This window comes from Trametes versicolor (assembly GCF_000271585.1).
Source record: "Trametes versicolor FP-101664 SS1 unplaced genomic scaffold TRAVEscaffold_3, whole genome shotgun sequence".
Classification (NCBI taxonomy): domain Eukaryota; kingdom Fungi; phylum Basidiomycota; class Agaricomycetes; order Polyporales; family Polyporaceae; genus Trametes; species Trametes versicolor.
In genome coordinates, this window is record NW_007360323.1 from 3,497,433 (window position 1) to 3,520,584 (window position 23,152).

General features: G+C 59.3%; 7 protein-coding genes across 7 annotated transcripts; 5 read left to right on the forward strand and 2 right to left on the reverse strand.

The window, feature by feature from the left end:
• Positions 1–9: 9 nt before the first annotated feature.
• On the reverse strand, positions 10–4,585 carry TRAVEDRAFT_27599 (uncharacterized protein). Its single transcript, XM_008036694.1, has 4 exons — positions 4,063–4,585; positions 1,594–4,009; positions 211–1,538; positions 10–151 (listed from the first exon to the last, which is right to left on the reverse strand). Exons 1-4 carry the CDS (start codon positions 4,444–4,446, stop codon positions 110–112), a joined length of 4,170 nt encoding a protein of 1,389 aa, XP_008034885.1. The 5' UTR covers positions 4,447–4,585; the 3' UTR covers positions 10–109.
• Positions 4,586–5,503: 918 nt separating this feature from the next.
• On the forward strand, positions 5,504–7,606 carry TRAVEDRAFT_116127 (uncharacterized protein; the record flags this gene model as incomplete). The annotated part of the gene is made up of 8 exons (XM_008037736.1): positions 5,504–5,584; positions 5,633–6,068; positions 6,146–6,471; positions 6,551–6,708; positions 6,773–6,841; positions 6,905–7,064; positions 7,132–7,243; positions 7,299–7,606. 8 exons carry the CDS (start codon positions 5,504–5,506, stop codon positions 7,604–7,606), a joined length of 1,650 nt encoding a protein of 549 aa, XP_008035927.1.
• Positions 7,607–9,099: 1,493 nt separating this feature from the next.
• Positions 9,100–10,920, reverse strand: TRAVEDRAFT_115932 (HET-domain-containing protein; the record flags this gene model as incomplete). Its single annotated transcript, XM_008037737.1, has 3 exons — positions 9,100–10,065; positions 10,117–10,236; positions 10,399–10,920. Coding segments are annotated over 3 exons (1,608 nt in total), but the record flags the coding sequence as incomplete, so codon positions are not given.
• Positions 10,921–14,699: 3,779 nt separating this feature from the next.
• On the forward strand, positions 14,700–16,687 carry TRAVEDRAFT_116924 (Sodium/hydrogen exchanger; the record flags this gene model as incomplete). The annotated part of the gene is made up of 7 exons (XM_008037738.1): positions 14,700–14,940; positions 14,997–15,199; positions 15,368–15,612; positions 15,676–15,761; positions 15,820–16,058; positions 16,118–16,215; positions 16,333–16,687. The coding sequence occupies 7 exons, from the start codon at positions 14,700–14,702 to the stop codon at positions 16,685–16,687; spliced, it is 1,467 nt and encodes a 488-aa protein (XP_008035929.1).
• Positions 16,688–17,365: 678 nt separating this feature from the next.
• On the forward strand, positions 17,366–19,404 carry TRAVEDRAFT_45135 (uncharacterized protein; the record flags this gene model as incomplete). The annotated part of the gene is made up of 4 exons (XM_008036934.1): positions 17,366–17,606; positions 17,659–18,411; positions 18,460–18,710; positions 18,775–19,404. 4 exons carry the CDS (start codon positions 17,366–17,368, stop codon positions 19,402–19,404), a joined length of 1,875 nt encoding a protein of 624 aa, XP_008035125.1.
• A 297-nt stretch (positions 19,405–19,701) lies between these two features.
• On the forward strand, positions 19,702–20,725 carry TRAVEDRAFT_164199 (phosphoglycerate mutase-like protein). Its single transcript, XM_008037739.1, has 4 exons — positions 19,702–19,809; positions 19,872–19,891; positions 19,951–20,189; positions 20,249–20,725. Exons 1-4 carry the CDS (start codon positions 19,751–19,753, stop codon positions 20,609–20,611), a joined length of 681 nt encoding a protein of 226 aa, XP_008035930.1. The 5' UTR covers positions 19,702–19,750; the 3' UTR covers positions 20,612–20,725.
• A 227-nt stretch (positions 20,726–20,952) lies between these two features.
• On the forward strand, positions 20,953–22,883 carry TRAVEDRAFT_164202 (mediator complex subunit NUT2). The gene is made up of 4 exons (XM_008037740.1): positions 20,953–21,276; positions 22,008–22,191; positions 22,256–22,417; positions 22,468–22,883. The coding sequence occupies exons 1-3, from the start codon at positions 21,041–21,043 to the stop codon at positions 22,403–22,405; spliced, it is 570 nt and encodes a 189-aa protein (XP_008035931.1). The 5' UTR covers positions 20,953–21,040; the 3' UTR covers positions 22,406–22,417; positions 22,468–22,883.
• The last annotated feature ends 269 nt before the right edge of the window (positions 22,884–23,152 follow it).

Below are 23,152 nucleotides of genomic sequence, written 5' to 3' on the forward strand. Positions count from 1 at the left end.
AGAAATCCAAATAGCCAGTGCATAAATACTAAGCAAAGGGGGTAGCTGTAAGATACACGCGACGGGGACCGCGATAAATACGTCATGATCGTCAGAATGTGTGCCTTTCTCAGTGGACATGAATAGCCTGCTGCAACAGCTCGTCCAGCGTCTACAATCCAAAACGTCAGAACCGGCGCAGATCAGCACACTCGCGGGAAGAACACGCACCTGGTCCATCTCCTCCAACTGCGCGAACGTGCTCGCGTAGATCTCCCTGATCTGCGGGTGCAGCGCCGCCCGGTCCAGCGGCCGTCCGAACAGCATCTCCTCCACCGAGTCCAGCGGCGGGCGCTCCGGTGTGGTCTTCGCGCTCAGCGCCGCCCGCATCTCGATTACCGCCATCATCTCGTTCAGCCCAAAGTCGTTTTTCGGCAGCACCAGCTTCGGCTTCTCGTCTTCCTTCGCGGGCCCCAGCGATGGCATCGGCTCGCGCGGCGACGACGGCGTCGCCGTGCGGTAATCAGACACCGCGGACGCGAACGACGACTGGCGTTCGTGCGGGGGAGGGAATCCGCGTGCAGCAGCGTTGCGTCCAGTGGGCGTGGCCGTATGCGAGCGCTGGTAGTCCGACTCGCCCGGGCTCGCCGTCCTGTAGCTCGACATGCGGGACTGCATCGGAGAAGCGACGCGCTGGCCACCCGTGACCGACGCCGACCCACTCCTGTTGTGCGCCGTCGGCGTGTTTGTGCGGGACGACGACGTCTGGTGAGGCGGCTCGATGTTCGAATACGTCGAGTCCGCGCTCATCCTCAGCGAGTCCGCCGAGTCGACCGTCTGGCCCGACGACGACTGTGACAACGGCGCACGCCCCGCGCCCTTCTCGTGTTTAATTTTGCTCAGCACGCGGTCGAGCTTCGCACCGAGCCCGTCCTTGCCGTGCGCGAGCACACCATGCAACAGATCTTCGCTCGCCGGGTTCGTCTTCGCACCCTGCGGGCCGACCTCTCCGCGCCATTCCTCCTCGACGATATCGCTGATGTCGTATGTCTCCCCATCGGGTTCAACGTACGAGTACCGCATGCGGTCATCGACCTCATACCGCGAGCTGCGCAGCATCGCGTTGCCGGGCAGAACCACATCGAAGCCCCGCTGCAGGTTCGTGTTGGCCGACAGAATCGCGCGCTGGTTCGCGCGCGTCGCCGCACGCTGGGCGGCGATGATGTCCTGCTTCGACGGCTGGCGCCGAGTGTTCTCTTCGGGTTGTGCAGTGGTGTCGGACGCAGTGCTGGAGCTGGCGATAGAGTCGCGTAAGTGCTGCAGAGCGAGCTCGTCAAGGGGTGCAGACGAGCGATGCCTTGTAGAGGAATTGCGGTAGGCGATGGCGCGGCGCAAGATGAAGACTGGGTCGTCCGGCCGGACGTCGTCAGCAGAACCGATCAACAGCTGAGCGGAATCTACAGAGCGACGCTTGCTCTCGAACTTGCGGTCGACCTGGCGGTAAGTCGGCGCGCGGGTGAACGCGTCGATCACCTTGCTGGAGGGCGACAATTCGCGCTCTGGAGTACAATCTGGTCAGCGCGCGACTTTGCAAACTCAAATCACAACACTTGCCCTTGCCATTGACGTCCACCGTCAAGCCATACCGCACCCGGGACGAGCTTCGCCGCTTCGTCATCTTATCCTCAATCTCGTCGCCCCCGTCCACGACACCCTCCGGGATCCCAAACCTATCAAGGCCCTGCTCGATGACCTCCGCAACCGTGATATTCTTCGGGAACACAAAGATCTTCTTGCGCAGCACCTGCGAGATGCCCGGAGACGGCACCTGGCTCGCCTGCGGGCGGTTCCGGAGCGTGCTCTTGAACACGATCGCCTCCGTCTGCGGGTCGAACACCATGTCGTCCGGCAGGTCCTCTGGGTAGATGACCAGCTGCATCCCGAATCGGAACGAGGGCGAGCTGAACCGCTCAGGCGGAACGTGGTTGCCGCCCGCAGTCGATACAGAGAGGTACTGCGGGCGGTTGCGTGTGTGCTCGCCACCCTCGTCGTCGACACTCTCCGCAAGCAGCGTCTCATCCCCTTCCTCGCCGAAGGTATCGTCGCCGTTTCCGCGGCGGTTCAGGTAGAACTTGACCTGCGAGTCGTCCGTGAAGTCGTTCATCGACAGCTTCTTGATCGCCGGGTGCATGGATAAGTTGCTCGCAACCGAGCTGATACTGCCCACACTGCTCCGCTTCACCTTGGGGATCTCCATCGCGGCCTCGACGAGCGACTCGAACACGCCGAGCGGCCGCTCGTCCGCACGAAGAACCGCGGAGGAACCCTCGACCTGCTTGATGGTCAGGTAGTAGTCCTTCTCGTCCTCTCCCGCCGGGAGACGGAAGCGCTGGATGGCCTGGCGCACAAGGTCCGATGCGGTCGTAGACGTGTTCAATAGCACAGTCTTGAAGGTCGCCTCTGTCTGGAGCGCGTCTCCGGCAAAGATGCGGACGACACTGAGGTCAGGCAACCCGACGCCCTGTCCGTCCATTGCAGTAGGCGAAAGGACGAGCGAACCGGGGCGGGGGCGCGAGCCGCTCGCCGTGAGTCCGGACGCCGAGCTCATCGACGAGGTGAACGACATGGAACCGCCGGGCATGACTGCAGCTGACTGCAGGCCATATGATGGCTGCGCCTCGGGTGGTGTCGCGGGCGAGCGATTGAGGTACTGTTGGTACAACATTTGCTGCTGCTGGTCGCGCTGCCGAAGCTGCGACGCGTGCTGCGAGAGCTGCACCTGCACTTGGCCATCTGGCTGTGGACGGTTTTGCTGCGACTGCGACGCTTCTTGCGGAGAGACTTGCTGAGACGAGGTCTGTTGCGGCTGCTGCTGGTTCATGAGCCTCTTCGGGTCCGCAGAGTTCTTCTGTGCAAGCATCGCCTGCTGCTGTTGCTGCCGCGCGCTTGTCGTCGTTGGCGACGAGACCTCCGCGGACGTCGGCGGCGTAAGCGTGTTCGAGTGCTGAGACCTCCCCGACTCTTCCGACTCGCGACTGAGCGAGTCCGCACTCGCCGCGCTGCCAGTGTCCGACCTGTCTTTCCCCTTCTCCTTGTCCTTCTTGCGCCCAAATAGTCCCCCGAACACTCCGCCTTTCTTCTTCTTGTCCTTCCCCTCCTTCCCGCTCTCATCGTCAGTCGTATCACGATCGCGGTCCTTGCGCAGCTTGCCGGCCGCAACCTTGGAGGCGGCGACGTCACCAACAGACACCGTGGCGGTGACTTTGCCTCTGGGTGCATTCGCGGGACCCGCGAGATGCGCCTTCTTGCGCGACGCCTCCTCAAGCGCTTCGATCTCCTCGCGCGTCCGCTTACGCTCCTCCGACTGTTGGTGCATGATCGCGCTGGGCAAGAGTGGTCCGCCGGCGAGGTCGTCGGTACGCGCAACGGGCGGCGTCATGCTCAACTTGCGCGTCTCCGTCGCCTGCGCAGGGTCCATCGTGCGCCCAGGCGAGCCCGGCGACGTCGGTGCTTCGTCTTGCACGATGATAAGCTTGTCGCGCGGGCGCAGCGGCTGCACGCCGGTGTCTTCGCGCGGCGAGAGCACGCCCGAGTCCTTACGCGCGGGATCGAGGGGCTCGGCGGACGCGCCCCCGATCTGAATCCGCTCGCGCTGCATTTCCTCCGCCGCGCCGTCCTCCCAGCTCATGCCGTCGTCGGGCTCCATGCCGAAGGGAGGCGCCTGGCTGCCGGTGACGGTGCGTTCGTGGTCGTCCCACTCCTCCGCGAGCTCCGGGTCCTCGTCCTCGTAGTCCTCGTCGTCCCACTCGATGTCCTCCTCTTCCTCCTCTTCCTCGTTCCAGATCGCCGGCGCATACCGGTGGACGCCAAAGCCGGCGAAGAACCGGACTCCTCTCGATTGTTGGGACCGGGCGGCACGCGTGCCCGGAGTAGGGGATGGTGTGTGTCCCTCTTTCGATCCCGTTCCCGTGCGGGTGGAATAGAGTTTATCGCGTGATTCCTGAAGCTCGGCCTGAGTTGCGGACGCGAGCTATAAGGCATATATAAGTTTTCGGCAGTGAGAGATGATGCATGCGAGCGTACATCAACGTTGCGATGCTTGTTCAACCTCGCCAAGCGCTCGAAAGGTGTCTCAATGTTCTCCGCGGGGATGTAGCCGACCTCTTGCGTTTTGAGGACACGGACGAGCCACCAGTAGCTGTTGCTGTCGTCCATCAAGAACAGACTGTCGCCCTTGACGACGTTGGCCTGACCTTCGACGGTAGCCGCGAAGCTGTGAAGGGCATATACGAGGTCAAAGTCAATGGACTCATTGGGGATAGAGAGGGAGGAGGAGCCGTCGTCGTCGTCCATGTAGTCCATATCTCTGTCCTCGCCATCGGAATCGTCTTCGAGGACAGAGTGTTCTTCGTCGGACGGGTAGGTCATGTCGCCATGGATTTGATGTTGGATGTGGTCGTCAGACATTGTAGATAGCCCCAGTTAGTGAGTATCAAGTTGTGTGGTATTGTTTCGCGGATATAGCCCAAGGTATAGGAAAAGCTACAGAGAAAGCGAGAGCGTAGAATTAGAGAGGTGTAGCGTTGTTGGGGTGAGATTGAGATGGGTGAACGAAGGACGCGTGCTGGCACGGCGGTAGAGAAGAAGCAGAGCAATAGAGGAGCATAGAGCAGGATAACGAACGTCACGCAGCCCGAGCCCAAGAGGGAGAGAAGGCGAGAGCGAGCAGGGCAAGCGTCGGGTGTGGTGGTGGGATGGGAGGAGGATGAGCGTACGGACATCCTCGCCAGCGCCCCGTCCTCTGCTGTAGGCGCCCACTCCACCGACCGTCCTTCGTCGGATAGCAACCACACAAGTAAAAGGTCTCAAAATAATGCTGTCCTCCTCAGACCTCGACAGCCATTGCGCAAGCCTGTGAGCGAGGCAATATCGAGTGTGCTAAGCACGCAGTCATCTCCGTCTCCAGCCCGGCAAAGGCATTCTACCGTCGAAATCCAACGTCCCAGGCTGCACTGCCTTGCATGGTTGGGAGAGCAACATAAACACGTCCCTTATTGCGCTGCTCCTCCCTCACCTCTTCTTCCACATGGCACCTAAAGCACACAGTGACGTTTCCAAGCCCGGTTCACGACCGACCAAGAAGCGTAGAGTGCAAAAGTCAGACAGAGCATGCGATTACTGCCGTCGCAAGAAGAGTATGGCTCCTTCCGTATTGCCCCTGATACCAGTGCTGAACCTGCTCTATCGTTATTACAGTAAAATGTGATTCATACACATCCATAACATAGACATATGCAGTGTTCTCATTGAATTTCATAACTTAATTAGGCGACGGACCTATGCAACTCAGCGGCCGCTGCTCGAAATGCAAATCGCGCAACGCTGTATGCACATACGACGAGCCGTTTGTGGTGTGCAATTCCTGCCCGGCTGTCATGCGACAGGCCTACTCACCACATAATACGTCCAGCGTAATGACTATCCTAATAGGTCCGTCTCAGCATACGATACTGTCGGGTATTGTATGCTCATATATGGCGCCGATCGCAGCTATGTCGAGAGCCTCGAGAGCCGTCTTGAAAAATTGGAGAAGCTTTTCAAACAGGTCTGTTCTTTTCGCTCTTGTATTATGCTTTCTAATGCAACCCATCAGCGATGTCCCGGCATAGATCTTGCTCACGAATTGGAGAACGAGCCGGATGGCGAGCCTGAGAACTCGCCCATCGCCAGCAGCTCCGTCTCCTCATCCTTACGCTCCACGATCGTCCACGCTTCCTCTATGATCACGCCCGTCTCGGGCTCAGCCAGTTCAACTTCCCTCCCTCAGCCGCCCCCGAAACCAGCAGAACCAAACGCCGATCACACTAACGAAGATGAAAGCGTGAGGATTCAAAACGAGGTCATCAAAGGGCTGAGCAAGCTCTCCATCGACCCTGTTGCACGCAACTATCACGGCAAGTCTAGCGGGCTGGTATTCATACGAACCGCAAAGCGTCTCGCCCAGCAACCCGATGACGCGCGTAAGGCACCACCTATCGTGGATACTCAACCTTCACCAGACAGCGCGAAAGCGGAGGAGGATGCGGTATGTAAAACATCCTCAATGCGAACGCACTAATAATGAGGCGTTCTTAGTGGTCAGAACCCGAGCCCGAGGCTGAAATAGCCCCCTTCAAGGACTTCCCTCCTCCAGATCTGATGGACTACCTCATAGCTCTCTACTTCACCAACGTGAATATATACACACCGCTCCTGCATGCACCGACGTTTCTGAACAGTCTGCGTAACGGAGAGCATCTCCGCGACGGCGGGTTCGGCGCGACGGTCCTTCTGGTCTGTGCCAACGGAGCCCGCTTCTCCACCGACCCACGTGTTTTCGCCCACGGCACCCACTCGCCAGCTTCCCGTGGCTGGAAATGGTTCGCTCAAGTCGAGCGCGCTCGCAAGTCTTACCGAGCACCGTCGAGACTGTATGACCTTCAGGTCTGTGCGGTACGTGCACCACCAAAACGTTCCTCCCTCGTCTGCTCTGCTAAAAAGTGCACTCCCGCCGCATGCGTTCCTGATACAGCTTATGACTATGTTTCTCCACAATTCTACACGGATACTCCAAAGCTGGACAGTCACCGGCGTTGGCCTCCGGCGAGCCTTGGAGGTCGGCGCGCACCGCAAACACTTGGGCGCCGCGTCGCTCACGATCGAGAATGAGCTATGGCGGCGAGCGTTTTGGTATGGAATTTTGCTAGATCCGCCGCTTCCCCCATTACGCGGTGCTGAGGAAACGGCATTCCAGGGTCCTTGTCGTGATGGATTGGGATATCAGTCATGCCTTTGGCAGGCCATGCATGGTACTCGAAGAGGAGTACGTCGCACCTTTTACTTGCTTTATATCGCTGTGGGCTAAGTGACCTCGCTTACTGGGTAGCATCGATGTGCCACTTTTGACGGAGTGCGACGACGAGCATTGGACACACGGCGAGTCGGGAACAGCACCCCGGCAGCCTCTAGGGAAGCCCTCCAAGCTCTCGTTCTACAACAGCTTTATCCGTCTTGCGCGGATACTAGCTTACGCCACACGTACGATCGTGAGGATGTTACCTTTTAAAGTAACTACTGTTACTGACAGCGATATTCGCCGGCATCTACATACAGTACGCCATCCGCAAATCGCTCACCCTGGCGGACGATGGCAACCAGCAGCAACGCATAGTCGCCGAGCTAGACTCCTCGCTAAACCAGTGGGCAGACTCCGTGCCCGCCCACCGTACGTCCCTCCCCCACCGCCGCAGCGCACGCAGCTCACGCCCATCTCCACACAGTCAAATGGGACCCGCACCGCGAAGACGAGGTGTTCCTGCGCCAGTCCGCGAACCTCCACGCGTACTTCTACCAAGTGCAGGTGTGCGTGCACCGCGCGTTCATCCTCCCGTACCACGAGTCGCCGCTCTCCTTCCCGTCGCTGATCATCTGCACCAACGCCGCGCGGGCGTGCATCCGGCTCCTCGACGAGCTCTGCGCGCGCATAGGGACGCCCGTCTACCGGAACCTGGTGCGCACCGTTGTCCCTCCCTCCATGCGCACGAGAGCCGTGGCACTTACGCGGGTGCGGGGATCTAGGGTATACTGAACATGTGCGGCCTCGTCCTGTTCTACAAGCGGTGGGCGAATAGGCAGGCCGGGAATGCGCCCGCGGTGGACCAGGACCTGGCATACGTGCGCACGTGTCTGAGCCTGGTCAAAGCAGTACAGGACGAGTACGTCTGTAATGCCTTCGCACTTCAGCCTCTTGTTCAAGCTAACATCGCTTCGCAGGACCCCGGGTGCTCGAGGCCTGTGGTACGTTCCATTCGAGGGAGCTCACCACAAGATGGTAGTCCTATTGGCTGACGCTCGCGACCTAGGATCATGCTATCCCGCCTGCTGGAAGATGAATCCCACGCACCCCCAACGGGAAACACAGATCCGCCGACCGAGCACCACGCATCAAGCAGTAATGCTAGTCCAACCGTCCCGCGCCCCGCCTCTAATCACGGAGGGCAGCGATCGTTCAGCCCGTCCGTGTTCACGTTCGGCCAGCAAGCACACGGCATCCCGGGAAGCTCTCAATTAACGTCAGAGAGTAGCATGAACATGGATATCGTCCTTCCCCTGCCCCTCCATCTCGAAGACCTTCTCCAGACCCCAGCCGGCTCGTTTAACGCGGTCCCTTCTTCTAGCTCAGGCTGGCACGATTACAGCGGCTCCTTCCTACAACAGCCATCCACGGGTCCTGCACCCAACATGCCCTTCATCTTTCAGATGCTGCTGCAGCAAGAGCCGAATACCCAGTCCACAAGCGCAGCCCTCCGGAGCGACGGTGCCTCGACGCACGCTACCGACTTTTCGGCTGATGTCCCCCCATCCCTCAGTTCAACGTCAGGCGCGTTCCCGCCAGAGCCCATGGCCCCAGCGGAGGGCGAAAACTCGTTGCAAGATTTGCTGACCTCTCTCGGGTATGACGACCGCCGTGACCAGTGCAGCACTCGCAGAACTGACACTATCCCTTCTAGATGGTCAGAATACCAGGATACTTCGCCGCAATAGAACTCAATGCGAGGACGTGCCTCATTTCGAGGGTAACATATATTCATATATTACAATACTCGTTCACCATCCTGTCATAATTCGCCTTAACTCGTCCAGAGCCCGCCGTCGAAAACCAGCCATCTTGTTTGGTTTCTTCTTCTTCTGGGATAGCTGGTAGTGGCGCGTCTCGATCTCCACTCCAGCTTCACCGAAAGTCTGCCCTATCATCACGCCACTTATATCGAATCAAGTAAGGTGACAGACGCCCCCTTGGCAGACGAGTCCGCGCCCTCGATTCCGGTGGACGCCACGTTATGCAACAATGTTGAAAAGGTGGCTGGAGACGAAGGGGCCGGTTCTCGCCGCGGGTCGTGTTTGGATAGAATCGAGTTAAGAAGACGATCGTGTCGTTGGCCTACGAAGATTAACAGGTATAATAAGAGTATCGTGGAACAGTTACACAAGGAAATACGTGTTCCTACATGATCAAAACCCAGTCCATGCTTTCCCGAGTGCAAATCAACAACGGATTACATGTATCAAATTCTCGTTGACTCATACGATCTCAATGTCCATTCGAGGGAGTTCTCCGTCTATCGCAGCCCAAACTAACGGGTCCCACTCTGGCAACGCGTACCCTGGAGCCGGAAAGTACCCAATCCTTCGAAAGAGACTCTTCTCCGGGTGTTCAGATCCTGAATCGATCGCCGATGGTGGAACGAGCTCGAGGACGATCCCATGCACCCGAGGAGAGTCACCGCCGCCTCTGACTCCGGAGTACCCGAACGGGAGAAGCCACAAGTCCTCTGGCAGTTCATCCGTGACTTCGTTGTCGAGAACGACAGTTACACAGTGGCTTCGTTTCGTCAAGTAGACTTCGTCTTCTTCATCCAAGTTCAAGTCACCAAGCCTCTGGTGGTGGCGGCGTGCCTGCTCGAAAGACGCCGGTACGGGGACCTCCCAAAAATTATGGAAATTTGTAGCCAGTCTACCACTGCCAGGGCAGAGTATCAACGTTCCACGCAGGACGAGGGCCCCGTCCGTCACTTCACCGAAGGGTAGCGCTGGGTCTTTGAGTGTAACCCAGCAGTCAACGACCTCCACGAACACGAAAGCTAGGGGTTTCATCCGCTGGCCCGCCGCTGTGCAGTAGGATACGAGATCATCCTCGTCATATTCGACTACTCCATCGATCGCCGCCCATGACCAGGAGGGTGCACGGTAGGCTGCTGGGCGAGTATGTGGGGAGTGTGTCGAAAGATCCGCTGTATCCGGATAATAGTCGGATGACCATAGCAGGTGTCTGAGCAAGTCTGAGCGCCACAGCCCAGCAAGGTAGGCGTCAGAGCCCAGGGCACGATGGAACTGCTCCGCAACCGCAGCGCACGCGACCAGCTTGTCAGACTCGACGCTAGCTGCGCGGCGGGTGTAGTCCTCGACAACATCTCTCCAATTGTCGTGCATGTCTCCCCACTGTGTGGAACCAGGCTCTGCTGCAGGCGGGATGGGGAGGAAGAGAGACTGGGGTAGCTGGGGACTCCCGAAGCGTTGGCGATGTGGTGCCCTGCAGACATTTTCCATCATCGTACGGCACCTGAACAGGAGTAGTCCACCGGGGGCGAAGATGAGGGAGCGTGGGGACAACAGGTACTCTTGCATGCACCAGGCGCGTGTTGCCATGCACCCCAGCACCTCGCTATGCGACCAGCTACGGAAAAGCTTGTGCTCCGAAGTAATGGTCACAGTACCGACCCGGCACCATGCCGCAGAGTCGGAACAGTGTTCCCCGGGCCGGTGCTCGGCGAGGGTCGTAGGTTGTGAAGGGCAGATAAAGGGGAGCTTCACAGAACCAACTCCGTCAGGATAAAGATCCGGGGGAGATCGGCGGTCCTGCCAGAGGAAGCCCTCGCTGACGTCCTTTGCGCTGCCGGCCATTATCGTCAGGTGCGCATAGAGGTAGACGTGATGCATGCGACTAATTTCGTGCAGCTTGTCTTCGTCCGAGTCTTGTATAATGCACAGGCTGTCGATCCAGAGCCACCGGAAGCCCAGCTTGTTCGTGACGTAGATTGCATCGTGGATGGTCTGGGGGAGACGGGAGAGGGTGATTCCTTCTTCGTATAGGGATATGTTCGATTTCGTGGTCTTGTGAACTTGGTCCTTGCCCCACACATAGCTCAGTGCAAGATATTCACCGTGTTCTCCGGCCAGTGTGGAAACCAGCCGTGGTCGAGCAAGGTCTGTGCAATCCACGAGGCGCGTAGGGAGGCGAGGGCTACTAGGAGACGTCGAACTTGTGCAACACTGGTGTCGGTGGATGCACTCGTCGATGTGCTGTTTTGCGAGAGCCAGGGCACGGGAAGATCCTACGTCCGGGATAGGGCTTCGATTTACAATATAGGGTGCTGCTGAGTCATCTGAAGATCCTATCTGTCAGCTCTATCCTAACGCTGAGCTCGAGAGTACATGCTGATCCCCCTACCCACCTGAATCCGTGTGTACAAATGCCTCTTTAAAGTGATCATCGTCGATGTATATATGTAGTTTTTGATAAGGGAATACCAGGTTGTGTGGCATGTCGAACATGTCCCATGTAGCTGTAGTTGCCTTGATTTTGACTCTGATCGGTCCAATTTTCCCGGCAATGTATGAGGTGTAATTGTGTCTGTCAAGGATCGAGTCGAGGACGAACCGACACCAGACGCAGCCGGCATCGGAACGAGCTTCTAATTCTGCGGATGAGATCCAGTACGAGATCGTGTCAGGCCAGCCCCGCCGGTACCACTGTCCGCTCCGCGGTGACATCAAGGGGAGCCCGAAGCGCATGGCAAAGGGACCCTCCCAGCATGCGTCGCAGACAGACGAAGGCCGAGGCGGCAGAAAGTTATTCTCCACAAAGTCCGCAGAGGCGAAGGGTAGTTGAGTGATGGTGGGTTCCTCGGGATAGTAAAGCAAGGGGAAGAATGGCAATTCTGAAAGGGCGGCGTCCATGGAGATCGAAGAGGGGAGGGTCTAGGGGATGCGTTGGGATGGGTGTCTGCGACTTGGAAGACGAAGGACGCGGGGCCGGCCTGGTACTATCTTAACAGCCTCCATGAAAACCGCGGCGTTCTGCGCATGCCGTGCGGTTTGACACAGCCGTACAGCCCGATGAATTGAGGGCGGTGTGAGGTACAGTGTTTGCGGGAAGACCTGCCATAGTTGGGAATTGCACGCGCGATGCTCCGAATCGATCGTGCAATTCCGTGTGCAGAAGAAAACGTGGCGGAGATTGATCAAGCGCGTGGATAATGCAGCTGCATTTGGCCTTTGCAATGGGCAGCTTCGCAGTAGCACAGCGGGTGTACGGCAGGGAGGGCAAAGAAACATGCATGGTAGCATATAAGATTTTACACAGAGGACGATGACAGTGCGATGGCCGTCCACAGGTCCTAGGATGAAGCACTCGAGCAGCAAGCACAGCCCGCAAGAGATGGCGTGGAACCAAAAGCCAGTCGGTAGTCGCCGACTTCTATTCAAAATATTTGGCTAAACTGTCAGTTGTGTGGGCAAACGCACTATTCACATACCTACACGACTTTGATACACCACAATCGGTGTATAGGTCGGAACCCGCCCGGTGGGGTGTAGGTAGCGATGAGAAGCGCTAAGCGCTCCTCGTGATTTTCTAGTGCGCGTCGCGCCAGCGTTTCCTCATTTCATTTGGGGTGGTCTCGGACACAGCCTAGCGCAGATTAAGAAGCTTCTGTGGCCACACAGACGACAGCGGCCGCAGCGTATGGCTGTGGATTTCTGGCAGAAGCTATGCATATCACTTCTCGAAGTACATAAACAAGCCTCATTGTGGTTCGTAAGCGTTCGGGACTCGGCATGAGGCAAGACGTGCTTATCTTGTTTGAAGAGGACGTTGAGGCAGGAAGCGATATGCACCGATCAGTTGCTCGGTCACAGATGCACTGAGAAGAAGACCGCCATCCAGGATATCCATGAGGGATCGAGGTTGGTTAGCGCGGGACCGCCGACATCCGAGTCGAGCGCACAGACGATGTCATAGAGATTGTGTCGTTGAGACCGTGGACTACGGGCCGACCTGGGGCTACGGGGATATATCGCACCTGTAACGGGGTCGTGGTAGAGAATAGTGCACAGTAGATTTGGAATAACGTTATGACAAACGAGAGAAAGAGAAGCCTCCGTACCATCGCGTCTTGCGCGCGACTCCTGTAGGCATAGTCAACACTCGGCCCAAAACAACGTACACACCACATACCCGAAGTGCCTCGACGGCGCGGTTTCCAAGCGAACGGCAACGAAGCGAGAAACCGGATCCAGCCCCCGAAGGGACGCCTCACGAAGAGGGTGTGGAAAAAATTGTGCTGCAGCGATCACGAAGACACGCATGCAGGCCTGACCGACTCGCACGACGCAAGCGGCAGGACTTGCGACGCAGCCCAGGTCGCAGGGTGGATGAGGTCCTGGCCTAGCCGCGCCGCCGTATCGTCCAGGTCTTGTATTCGAGTCGGCTTGCGGTGTTGAAGTCTGCAACGAAGCACGAGTCAACGAATAGGATTGAGTAGAGCAAGGAGGCAGACGCACCCTCGGCAGACGAGTCCGCGCCCTCTCCCCCAAGCCTCGAACCAACGAAACCAGCCCCCGAAGGGACGATGTGGAAAAAATAATGGCTGCAGCGACCACGAGGGTGCGCGTGCAGGCCTGACCGACTCGCACGATGCAAGCGGCAGGGCTTGCGACGGAGCACAGGTCGCAGGGTGGATGAGGTCCTGGCCAGGCGCCGCCGCGGTATCGTCCTCGGGTCCGGGTCTTGCCAGTCGGGTCGCGGGTCTTGGTCCTGGGCTTGAGGGGTCGTCCGTGTTGAGGTCCAAGGCGGGGTCGAGGTGCCGAGCCTAGAGAAGTCAGGAGTACAACGGAGGGGAGCGGAATCTAGGACGAGACGATGTATGGAGTATTCTATGTTATGCGTATGTTTTTTCGTGTTACTATTTTGGACTTTTTTTCGGGATTTTATGGGGTTTTCTGGAGACGCGAGAGAGAACGAAACGAGTCCGGGAAGTCCGAGAACAAGACCGTAGCCGCCGTATCTTTTTTCGTTTTACTGAATTTTGGACTTTTTTCGGGGTTTTCTGGGGTTTTCTGAGACGAGAACGGGAACGGAACGAAACGAAAAGTCCGAGAACAAGTCCGAGAACGAGAACGAAGCCGCCGAGAAGGGGTGGAGCCGAAGCCGCCTTTTGCGAGGACCGAAGCCCCCTTTTTGCCGAGTCGTGTCGAGGTCGAGGAGAGTCGAGGAAAGGAGGATGAGGAGTCGTGCCCATGACAGGACGCCGCTGCCGCCGGAGCAGATTGCACGCAGCGCCCCCAGACCTCGGCCAGATTGATGCTGTATACAGAGATCATCGGGCGACCGCGGGCGAGCAGGCTAGCACTCCGCGTCCCGGGCAACCCTACCCTGGTGAGTGGCCGGTCCACCGTCGGCAAGGGGCTAGCACTCCCCGCGTCTGGCTTCACGACATCACAGCGACTGGCGTCTACGGTCCGTCCTCGAAGGTCCCCACAGCGCAGCGCGCCGCAGGTGACCGCCCATTTTAGCCGAGTAGAGAAGGGAGTGTGTCAGTCGAGGGAGCCATGTCGAGGGGGCCTGTCCGGGTTGGTGGTGGTGCGGAGGAAGGCAAGTGGGGGGATTTCTTCGTGCGACGCCAGGAAGATATATGGTTGGAAGTTGCGATCGAGCCTGGCCGGGAGGCTGACCACAGTGTGGATTGGTCTTCGCGTTAACTTTCGAGCAGAGGCATGCTAGCACAGTGCGAGAAGAGGATTTATGTTCGTCGCATCGTGTGTAAGAGCCCTAACAGAGATAAAATAGATTTAGCGAGTGGTGGCTGTCGAGGACATGGACGCTCGAGTGCAAGATGCGATGACTGCGATGAGTGGCTGAAATGAGCCATAACCCTAACCCGAACAGGAACGCTCGCCAGAGCGAACTCCGCGACGGTGGCGCCCGCTGAATTTGTCCGAACATGCCGGACTGTCTCTCTGAGCTGCTCTGACTTGTTCGCATACTCCAAGTTGTTCAATCGTCTGCGCTCGCCGTCCCATGTCTTGCTCTGCGGTCTCTCACACGTCTCTCGAGCTACATAATGCCTACTTCTCTCCCGTACGAGGAGCCCTCGCTCATCCGCCTTCTCGTCTTCTCCTCATTCCTCTACCTCCTCAACCTCGCCAGAATCGCCGCTGACTTTCTGCTCCATGGCGGGATTGTCGCCGAAATTGCACTCGGCATCATATATGGCTCACCTCTCGCTGCTCTGCTCCCGATAGAATGGGAGGAAACATTCACCGTCTTAGGCTATCTTGGCCTCATCCTTGTCGTATTTCAAGGTCGGTCCGAATCCTCTGATCATCATTCACGGACCGGACGGCGTTCTCTTTCGTAGGTGGACTCTCCTCAAACCTCCCCATGCTGCTCTCGAACCTCCCCCTGTCTACCGTATGTGCCCTTGTCGGCGTCGGCGTCCCAATCGCGTTCTCCTTCGCGCTCTTGAACGCGGCCTTTGGTTACAAGCCGCTTGAAGCGTTCGCCGCCGGCGCCGCGCTCTCCTCTACCAGTCTCGGGACAACCTTGGCCGCGTTGAATAGCGTCACCAAAGACTCCAACTCAGTTTCCAATAATGGCTCTCATAGTCCTACCACCACGACCAAGAACGCTATCGACTGCTCTCTACCTACCACCCGCTCGCCATCCCCTGTCCAACGTGCGACCACATCTCCTTCGCTCGTAACCGAACCCGCCGCCTCCTCCTTCCAGCAATCTCGCATAGGCACCGTGCTGATAAGTGCCGCGATCATCGACGACGTCGTCGGCCTAGTCATCGCAGCCGTAATCCCCGCGCTAGCCCTCGTCCAGTTCCCCACCTCTCAGTCCGGCAACAGCGGCCTCGCGTGGACGATCATACGGCCGCTCCTGTCCTCCGTGCTGATCGCCGCCATTGCCCCTCTCGTGGCCCGCTTTATCCTGAGACCGCTCTTCTGGTACCACGGTGTCGGCGAACTGTGGTGCGCGCCAGCGCGCATGGAGAAACCGTGGGGTACGCGGCCCTTCGCGAATATAGGCAGCGGTTGGGGATCGGAGAAGCATGCGGATGCCGTCAAACTATTTCTCATGGTTGTGACCGTTAGTGCTATGGCTGCGATCTCGTACTGTAGGGCGCATATATCTACATGCAAGAAATGCGATCTGATATGTCTCATTTCGTCTAGATACCAGCACGAGCATCCTGTACGGTGCATACATAGCAGGTCTTATACTCACGTATATATCGCAACCTCCCTCCACACCGTCTCGCTCCACGGACGATGCTGAACGCACAGACCGCGAACGCCGCCACAAACAGCGCACAGAAGACCTCTCCTTCGAGGCCGCATCTTCCCGTCTAGTCAGCCCAGTGCAAGAACACGTCCTACTCCCGCTCTTCTTCGCAAGCATCGGTTTCGCCATCGTGAGCCAACCAGTTTCTCCCCCTCGCCACATGCGCATACATGCTGATAAATCCTCCAGCCATTCCTCGACCTCTGGAAGCCCAAGATCATCTGGCGCGGGATCGTGTACTCGATCCTCATGTGCCTTGCGAAACTTGCGGTCGGGCTTCCGATCCTGTTGCACGGACCGCTCACCCACCACGCGCCCTTGCTCGGTCGGCGGACGAGGAGCACTATCGCTGGCCTATTCGTCCGGGCCAAATTTGAGCTTTCTGCGAAGCTCAAGCGCCCTAGTTCTCGCTCAGAACCACTGCACGAGCCGCCCCCTCCCATCGGCGACTCGAAGCCCGAACCACGCGTCTCTCCCTCTCCCTCTCCCCCACCCCCGCCTACACCCCCACGCATCCTCACATCCACGCCCGCCGCCGTCTTCATGGGCGTGGCCATGGTCGCGCGCGGCGAGATCGGCCTCCTCATCGCGCAGCTCGCCCGCAGCTCCCCCTCCTCCGGCTCCCCCGGATTGCTCGGCGAGGAGCCGTTCCTGCTGTGTATATGGGCGATCCTGGTGTGCACGCTCGTGGGCCCGATCAGCCTTGGGCTCATTGTGCGGCGGTGGGGGGCAAGGGTGAATGCTGGGGTGTGGGCGTAGGCTGCTGCTTCGGCCCTCCAGGAACCACTTTCCGATAGAGGACGAACGGATCGCCGGTGGGGGATGCCGCTGGCCAGGAACACGGGCTGGGCACACGGAATGGGGGACTCGCACTGCGCGGATGTATGCGGCGGTAAGTTTGCGTGCTGCCCTTATCTGTGCGGCCGCTTACTCATGCATTGCGGCAGGAACAGATCCCGGGCTATATGCACCACTTCATAACCTTGTTAAGTTTGCCAAGCGGGCGTTAAGAGCCAGCGCTGGAGTGCCGACTTCGAATGCTGGAAGCTGCCCTTGTGGTAACACAGCTGTGTCAATTAGAATCACCCAAGGTATGATAAACCTCCTCGACAAGTGAGACAAGCAACCAACCACTACTCTCAGTTTTGGAAGCACGTTGGGTTGTTGAGCGATATTTGTTGCCGGATATCGTGGTCCATGTAACCCTAACCCCAAAGCGGTATGTCGCTTGCCGAGAAGTTTGGTATTGCTTGTCACTGACGGGCCAAGGATCTAGAACGTGGCCAAGAGTTGTCCCCATCCTTAATCCCTTGGTATCTCCTATGTTCCACAGTATCCGACATATATACCCAACGATGTCGGCTGTGCACGCGTGTCCTACACTCCGCTGTCCCCGCGGAACCCAGCCTTACCCGCCGATACCCCCCGGCCGACATCATGCCCGCCGTACTGCCGTACCACGAGCCGACGCTCATACATCTCCTGGTATTCTCCTCCTTTCTCTACCTTCTGAACATCATCCGCGTAGCCGCGGACTTCCTCATCCACGGCGGCATCGTCGCCGAGATCACGCTAGGCATCATATTTGGCTCCCCACTCGCCGGCCTTCTGCATGTGAACTGGGAAGCGACATTCACCGTGCTCGGCTATATAGGTCTCGTCCTTGTCGTCTTTGAAGGTACATTATCTCATCATTACTGTTCATACCAATGGCTCATCACAGCTCACAGGCGGCCTATCCTCAAACCTCCGCATGCTGCTCTCCAACCTCCCGCTCTCCCTCGTCTGCGCCGCCACGGGCATCATCTTTCCCATCGCCCTCTCCTTCGCCTCACTCTACGCGGGGTTCGGCTACCGCCCCCTCGAGGCATTCGCCGCCGGCGCCGCGCTCTCCTCCGACAGCCTCGGCACAACACTCGCCGCGCTCAACAGCGCCGCCAAATCCTCCTCCGCCTCCCTCACCAAAGGCCGCACACTCACCGTCGACTCGGAGCGCACTACCTGCGCCCTCCCCCTCACGCGCACGCTCTCCCCCGCACGCCGCGCCGACACCTCCGCCACACTGTCCGCCGGGACGCCGCCAAACTCGCTGAAACAGTCGCGCATCGGGACAGTGCTCATCAGCGCCGCGATCATCGACGACGTGATCGGGCTCGTCGTCGCCGCCGTCATGCCCGCGCTCGCGCTCGTGCAGCACGACACCTCCGCGGTCGGCGGGAGCAGCATCGCGTGGCCGGTCGTGCGCCCGCTGCTCGCGTCGGTGCTCATGGCGTTCATCGCGCCCGTTGTGTCCCGTTTCGTTCTGCGGCCGGTGTTCTGGTGGAGTGGGTGTGGGGAACGCTGGTGTGCGCCCGCGAGGCCGGGGAAGCCGTGGGGCTTTGAGAGGCTCACGGAGAGCGGGTGGGGGACGGAGATGCATGCGGACGCTGCGAAGTTGTTCCTCATGGTGGCCATGCTCAGCGTTATGGCTACCATCTCACATTGTAAGCCCCACACACTACCGTGTCGGCGTCGTACTCATAGGCATTTAGATACTGGAACGAGCGTGCTGTTCGGCTCCTACCTCAGCGGACTCATGCTCACCTACATCTCGCAACCCCCTGCCCCTGCAGGGTCGCCAGACGCCGACGAACCCTACCCCACCCCCGCCCCGGACACTACCCTCGGCTCCGAGCACCGCGCGAACTCCCTCTCCTTCGAGGAGACCTTCACACGCCTCCTCGGGCCCGTTCAGGAATACGTGCTTCTCCCGCTTTTCTTCGCGAGCATCGGCTTCGCCATCGTGAGTCCCCCCAAATCCCCTTACGTTACAGCGTTACAGATAGGATGCTGATGCGCCCCCGAAGCCGTTCCTCGACCTCTGGCGCCCGGCGATGATCTGGCGCGGGATCGTGTACTCCGTGCTGATGTGCGTCGCGAAGCTCGCCGTCGGGGTGCCCATCCTTCTTTACGGGCCATACCTGCACTATTCCCCAGCGGTATATGCCTCCGTCAGGCGGCGTGGCGCCTCGTTGCTCTCCCCATACAGGCAGGGACGTCGCGCAGAGCAGACGTCGCCGCACGATGAGGAGGGCCTTCCGCGCTCGTCCACGCTCACCTCCCGCCACCCGGCTCTCCACGAGAAGACCGAGGCACAAGCCGACATCCGCACCGCCCCAAACCTTCCCGCCAACCCCCAAGACGTCGCGGAGAAGACCCACATCCCCTCTGAGTACCGCGCCTCGACCTCCGTGCCCGCCGCCGCCTTCATGGGCGCCGCCATGGTCGCACGGGGGGAGATCGGGCTGCTCATCGCGCAGCTCGCGCGTGGGGGCTCCGAGCACGCGCCGGGGGGCGGCGTCCCCGGGGTGCTGAGCGAGGAGCCGTTTCTGCTGTGTATCTGGGCGATACTGCTGTGCACGCTTGTGGGCCCGGTTGCGCTGGGGTATTTTGTGCGCCGGTGGGGGCCGAGGTTGAACTCGGGCATTTGGGCGTAGGTGCTGGTGGGCGGGTTGATGCTGTAGAAACTTTGTAGTATATCCGCATTACCGCGGCGCATATAGACGCGTGCATGGATGGAAATATCGGACCTTCGTTGTACTTCGTAGAGCACTTGACTTCATCATTCTTGTCGAAACAAATCGCGCGCGTTACACATACCACGGCGCTGAACAGACCGCCTCCCCAAATTAATGACGTCATCGAGATACATGATCGGACCGCACACTGACTCTTACCGTCGTCTCGCATCGATTTCGGGTCCTTGTAGACGTCTCTTTCAACCACCACCACCCATACCGCATACCTTCCAGCAGCTCGATACCACTAGAAGCTCCAGTAGAGATGACGAAACCCACCGAGAAGCGGATCTACCTCACTAGACACGCCGAGGCCGAACATAAGTGAGCACTTCGATTCTCATCTCAAACATGCGACCACACTGACCATTCCCATTCTTTTCTAGTGTCGCGGAAGACTACAGTAGTACGCAGTATCCCTGTTCTCCACCCGGCACTCCAGCTAACGCATACACCCACCCACAGTCCCCGACGCCAAACTCACCCCGCGCGGCCGCTCGCAAGCCGCCGCGCTGAACGAGGCGACGAAAGACACAGTGCAGGCCACCGCAGAGCTGCTCGTCGCGAGCGGCCTCCGCCGCACGATGTCCACCGCGCTCGACGGCTACCCCGCGCTCCGCGCCCGTCTGGACGCCGCCGGAAAGCCCCTCGTCGTCCTCCCTCAGCTGCAGGAGGTCAACGCGCTCCCGTGCGACACCGGCTCCGTGCGTCCCTTCCCTCCCAATCCCACTTACCACCCCCGCACTGACCACGGCCCTCGCAGGACCGCGCAACCCTCGAAGCCGACCCCGAATACGCCCCCCTCGACCTCTCCGCGCTCACGCCCGACTGGAACTCCAAGCAGGGCTTCTACGCCGCCTCCGAGGACGCGATCCGCGCGCGCGCGCGCTGGGTGCGCCGGTGGCTGCGCGCGCGCCCCGAGGCGCGCATCGCCGTCGTCTCGCATGGGGACTTCCTGCGCTACCTCACCGCGGGCCGCAACACGCACGCGCCGTGGGCGAACGTCGAGGTGCGCGAGGTGTCGTTCGCGACGGATGAGGAGGACGAGGACGCGTGGTTCGTGCCGGTGAAGCAGGTCGCGAAGGAGGGCGAGGCGGAGCCGACGTCGTCCGAGACTGCTGCCTGAGCGCAGGAGGGACGGCGGAAGAGCATAAGAGCACAAGGAAGTAGAGTCACAGTGAGAGCAAGAGCACTGTCATAAGTATTAGACGAATGTAGCGAGTTCGGAAACCGCACCGCCCACTGCCGTCGAACCGTCCGACCGATCTTGCGTGCTTCGTACTATGGTTCCCGCCCGAGCAAGTACTCTTGTCAACTTGCTCGCAAGTAAGTATCTTGTAAAGTAAAAGGCGCAGGCTCTGCTAGACGGTGTCGAGCCGATGAGATCTGCGCCACGTGGAAGTGAGTACAAGCCGGGCGCTTAAGCAATTACTGTTGTCTTGTTCCGCTGTTGTTTCGGAGACTCGGACTCGCTCGGACTCAGATCTCACTCTCAGGCACGCCACCGTGATCACCCACGCGCCCCACCGCCTAGACTTAGACTAAGGCAGCAGCGATGGCGCGCAACCTGAGCTTGAGCGTGAACACCATGTCGTCGCCCGCACCCGCGCCCGCCCCGGACAGCCCGCGCGAGTCCGAGTCGCCGCCGCCGCAGGGCGTGCAGGGCGACCTCGAGCTGGAGCTGATGGGGCTCGCGAACGCGCTGTATCACCTCGGGACGACCGTTGTGGGCGATCTGACGAAGGAGAAGGATAAGCCGGGAGGCGCGGGGAAGCAGGTCGGGGCGAGAGTGTGAGTGGTCTGCTATCTGGATGGAGCGGTCGCGCTTGCGGTGGTTACGGTGGTTACACCACCAGTCGGGCGAGGGCCGAGTGTCTCTGAATATGCGGGGTTGTATGCTGCGCACGTTAACAGAGACTCCGCTGAGCCCGCGACCTCAAAAGGTCCCGGCGACGGAGAGATCTGTACCACAGAACACGTTCCGGCTCATGTTCCGCGTTCTGGTGGCTTGGTCGAGTGCCCGAGGTGACCAGCGGTGTACAGCTTGTGGAGGAACGGTAGGCCGTTTTTTCGGCCGTTCACCCTTGGGGCCGTCAGGCGGTCGCTGTGGCTCTCACCAGCATTGTGAGAGCCCAGCACTGTAAGCCTACCTGGTCCTGGGGTGCCAATATATCCCGCATGTTTGTACGGCCTCACCGGTTAACAAAAGCTAAAAGGCGAGCGATCAGAACCACGGCCCATCGATTCTTTACCAACTGTATGAACATCGTGCGGTGTGTGGCATGTTGCCCGCTCCATCGTGCGTACTGGAGTGGCGAGCTCGTGCCTCGCGCATTGACCTTGTACGCTCGCCGCAGTATGTGGTCACTGCCACCGTGTCCATCTTTGTCAAACTCGGTCACCTGGAATGCGGAACACGTTCTGCGGAACACATCCCGCAGCCCCGCAGGACGTTTGCCGCGACCTGTTCCCAGTACTAGCGCGCCGAGATGACCGCTGCCTATTGCTGACGCGGTCCACAGGAACGACGTGATTAGCCACCTGGCGACGCTGGACGACATGGCGCAGACCATCGACACGATGGTTCCCATGCAAGTTCTCGTGGACATCGACCAGTCGCGGAACCCGATGCTGCTCACGAAGGAACGCCTGGAGCGGGCTGCGACGGAGAACCAGTTCATGAACGGGAAGATACACGCGATTGACGTGGGTATTCTCTATTCAGTGCATCGGGCGCGGACGGAGCGGTGCTGAGGCATTTGTTGGACAGTCGTACAAGAAGTATCTGGACGAGGCGCTGATCCAGAACTTCCCGGAGCTCGAGGAGTATCTCATGGATTCGTCCATGGATCTCACGATGCCGATCAAGATGGAAGAGGACGCCGCAGGCCCTGGCGCGGGCATGTCCAATGGTGTATAGACGGATTAGCAGGTGAGCCCACAACGGCGGGAAGGCGCGCGCACGTCTAACGGCTCTCCCAGGGAACACTGGCGACACACACGACACGTTCCTGTAGCAACGGACAAGCGGTTCGCAGCTGCCAAAGACCACTTTGCCGCGCTCTGCGGCGGCCTTGCTCGCGTACTTGGCGTCAACCACCGTACGGCACTGCGACCGGGCCTCATTCACATCTGGGCGGGAGCGGTTGGCCGTGGTGGGACACGCGCACGGCGTCCTAAGATAGGGCGAGCGACTGGACTCTGGACGGAGGGAGTGCGGGGCCAAGGCCAAGGCAGATGACATCTCACGCTGGCTGAGTGCTTCTGGGCGTACGGAGATAGACTGGGAGAGGACTCGCGGAAGGTTCGGCGAGGATCAGCTGTGTGCAGGCCATATGTTTTTGTAGATCGTTCTAGCGCGCGTGTAGAATGAAGCTCGGCGAGAACAAGTGTTAATTATACCGGATCGGCTTGCGTGGCAGTACTCCGATAACAAAACCCGGCGGGTACATACAGAGCCTCGGGCCGAGCGAGAGGAGAGGGGAGAGGACAAGGAGAGGAGGTCGGGGATGTCATCCAGCTGGTTACCATCACCAGAAACATTCATACGGCCCCCGTTTGCGGCTTGCTCTCTCCCCCCACATCCACGAACTCACTCTTCAGCTTCCTTCCTCACGAGCCCGACGTCTTTAGCCACGACTGCGCACAACTCACGCACACCATTTCC

Coding starts and splice junctions, on each gene's coding strand:
- TRAVEDRAFT_164202 (XM_008037740.1), top strand. CDS start 21,041: ATGGCGCGCAACCTGAGCTTGAGCGTGAACACCATGTCGTCGCCCGCA. Junction 21,277..22,007: donor AAGCAGGTCGGGGCGAGAGT/GTGAGTGGTCTG, acceptor CGCGGTCCACAG/GAACGACGTGATTAGCCACC. Junction 22,192..22,255: donor GGAAGATACACGCGATTGAC/GTGGGTATTCTC, acceptor TTTGTTGGACAG/TCGTACAAGAAGTATCTGGA.
- TRAVEDRAFT_164199 (XM_008037739.1), top strand. CDS start 19,751: ATGACGAAACCCACCGAGAAGCGGATCTACCTCACTAGACACGCCGAG. Junction 19,810..19,871: donor CACGCCGAGGCCGAACATAA/GTGAGCACTTCG, acceptor ATTCTTTTCTAG/TGTCGCGGAAGACTACAGTA. Junction 19,892..19,950: donor TGTCGCGGAAGACTACAGTA/GTACGCAGTATC, acceptor ACCCACCCACAG/TCCCCGACGCCAAACTCACC.
- TRAVEDRAFT_27599 (XM_008036694.1), bottom strand. CDS start 4,446: ATGTCTGACGACCACATCCAACATCAAATCCATGGCGACATGACCTAC. Junction 4,010..4,062: donor ACAAGCATCGCAACGTTGAT/GTACGCTCGCAT, acceptor TATGCCTTATAG/CTCGCGTCCGCAACTCAGGC. Junction 1,539..1,593: donor GGTGGACGTCAATGGCAAGG/GCAAGTGTTGTG, acceptor ATTGTACTCCAG/AGCGCGAATTGTCGCCCTCC.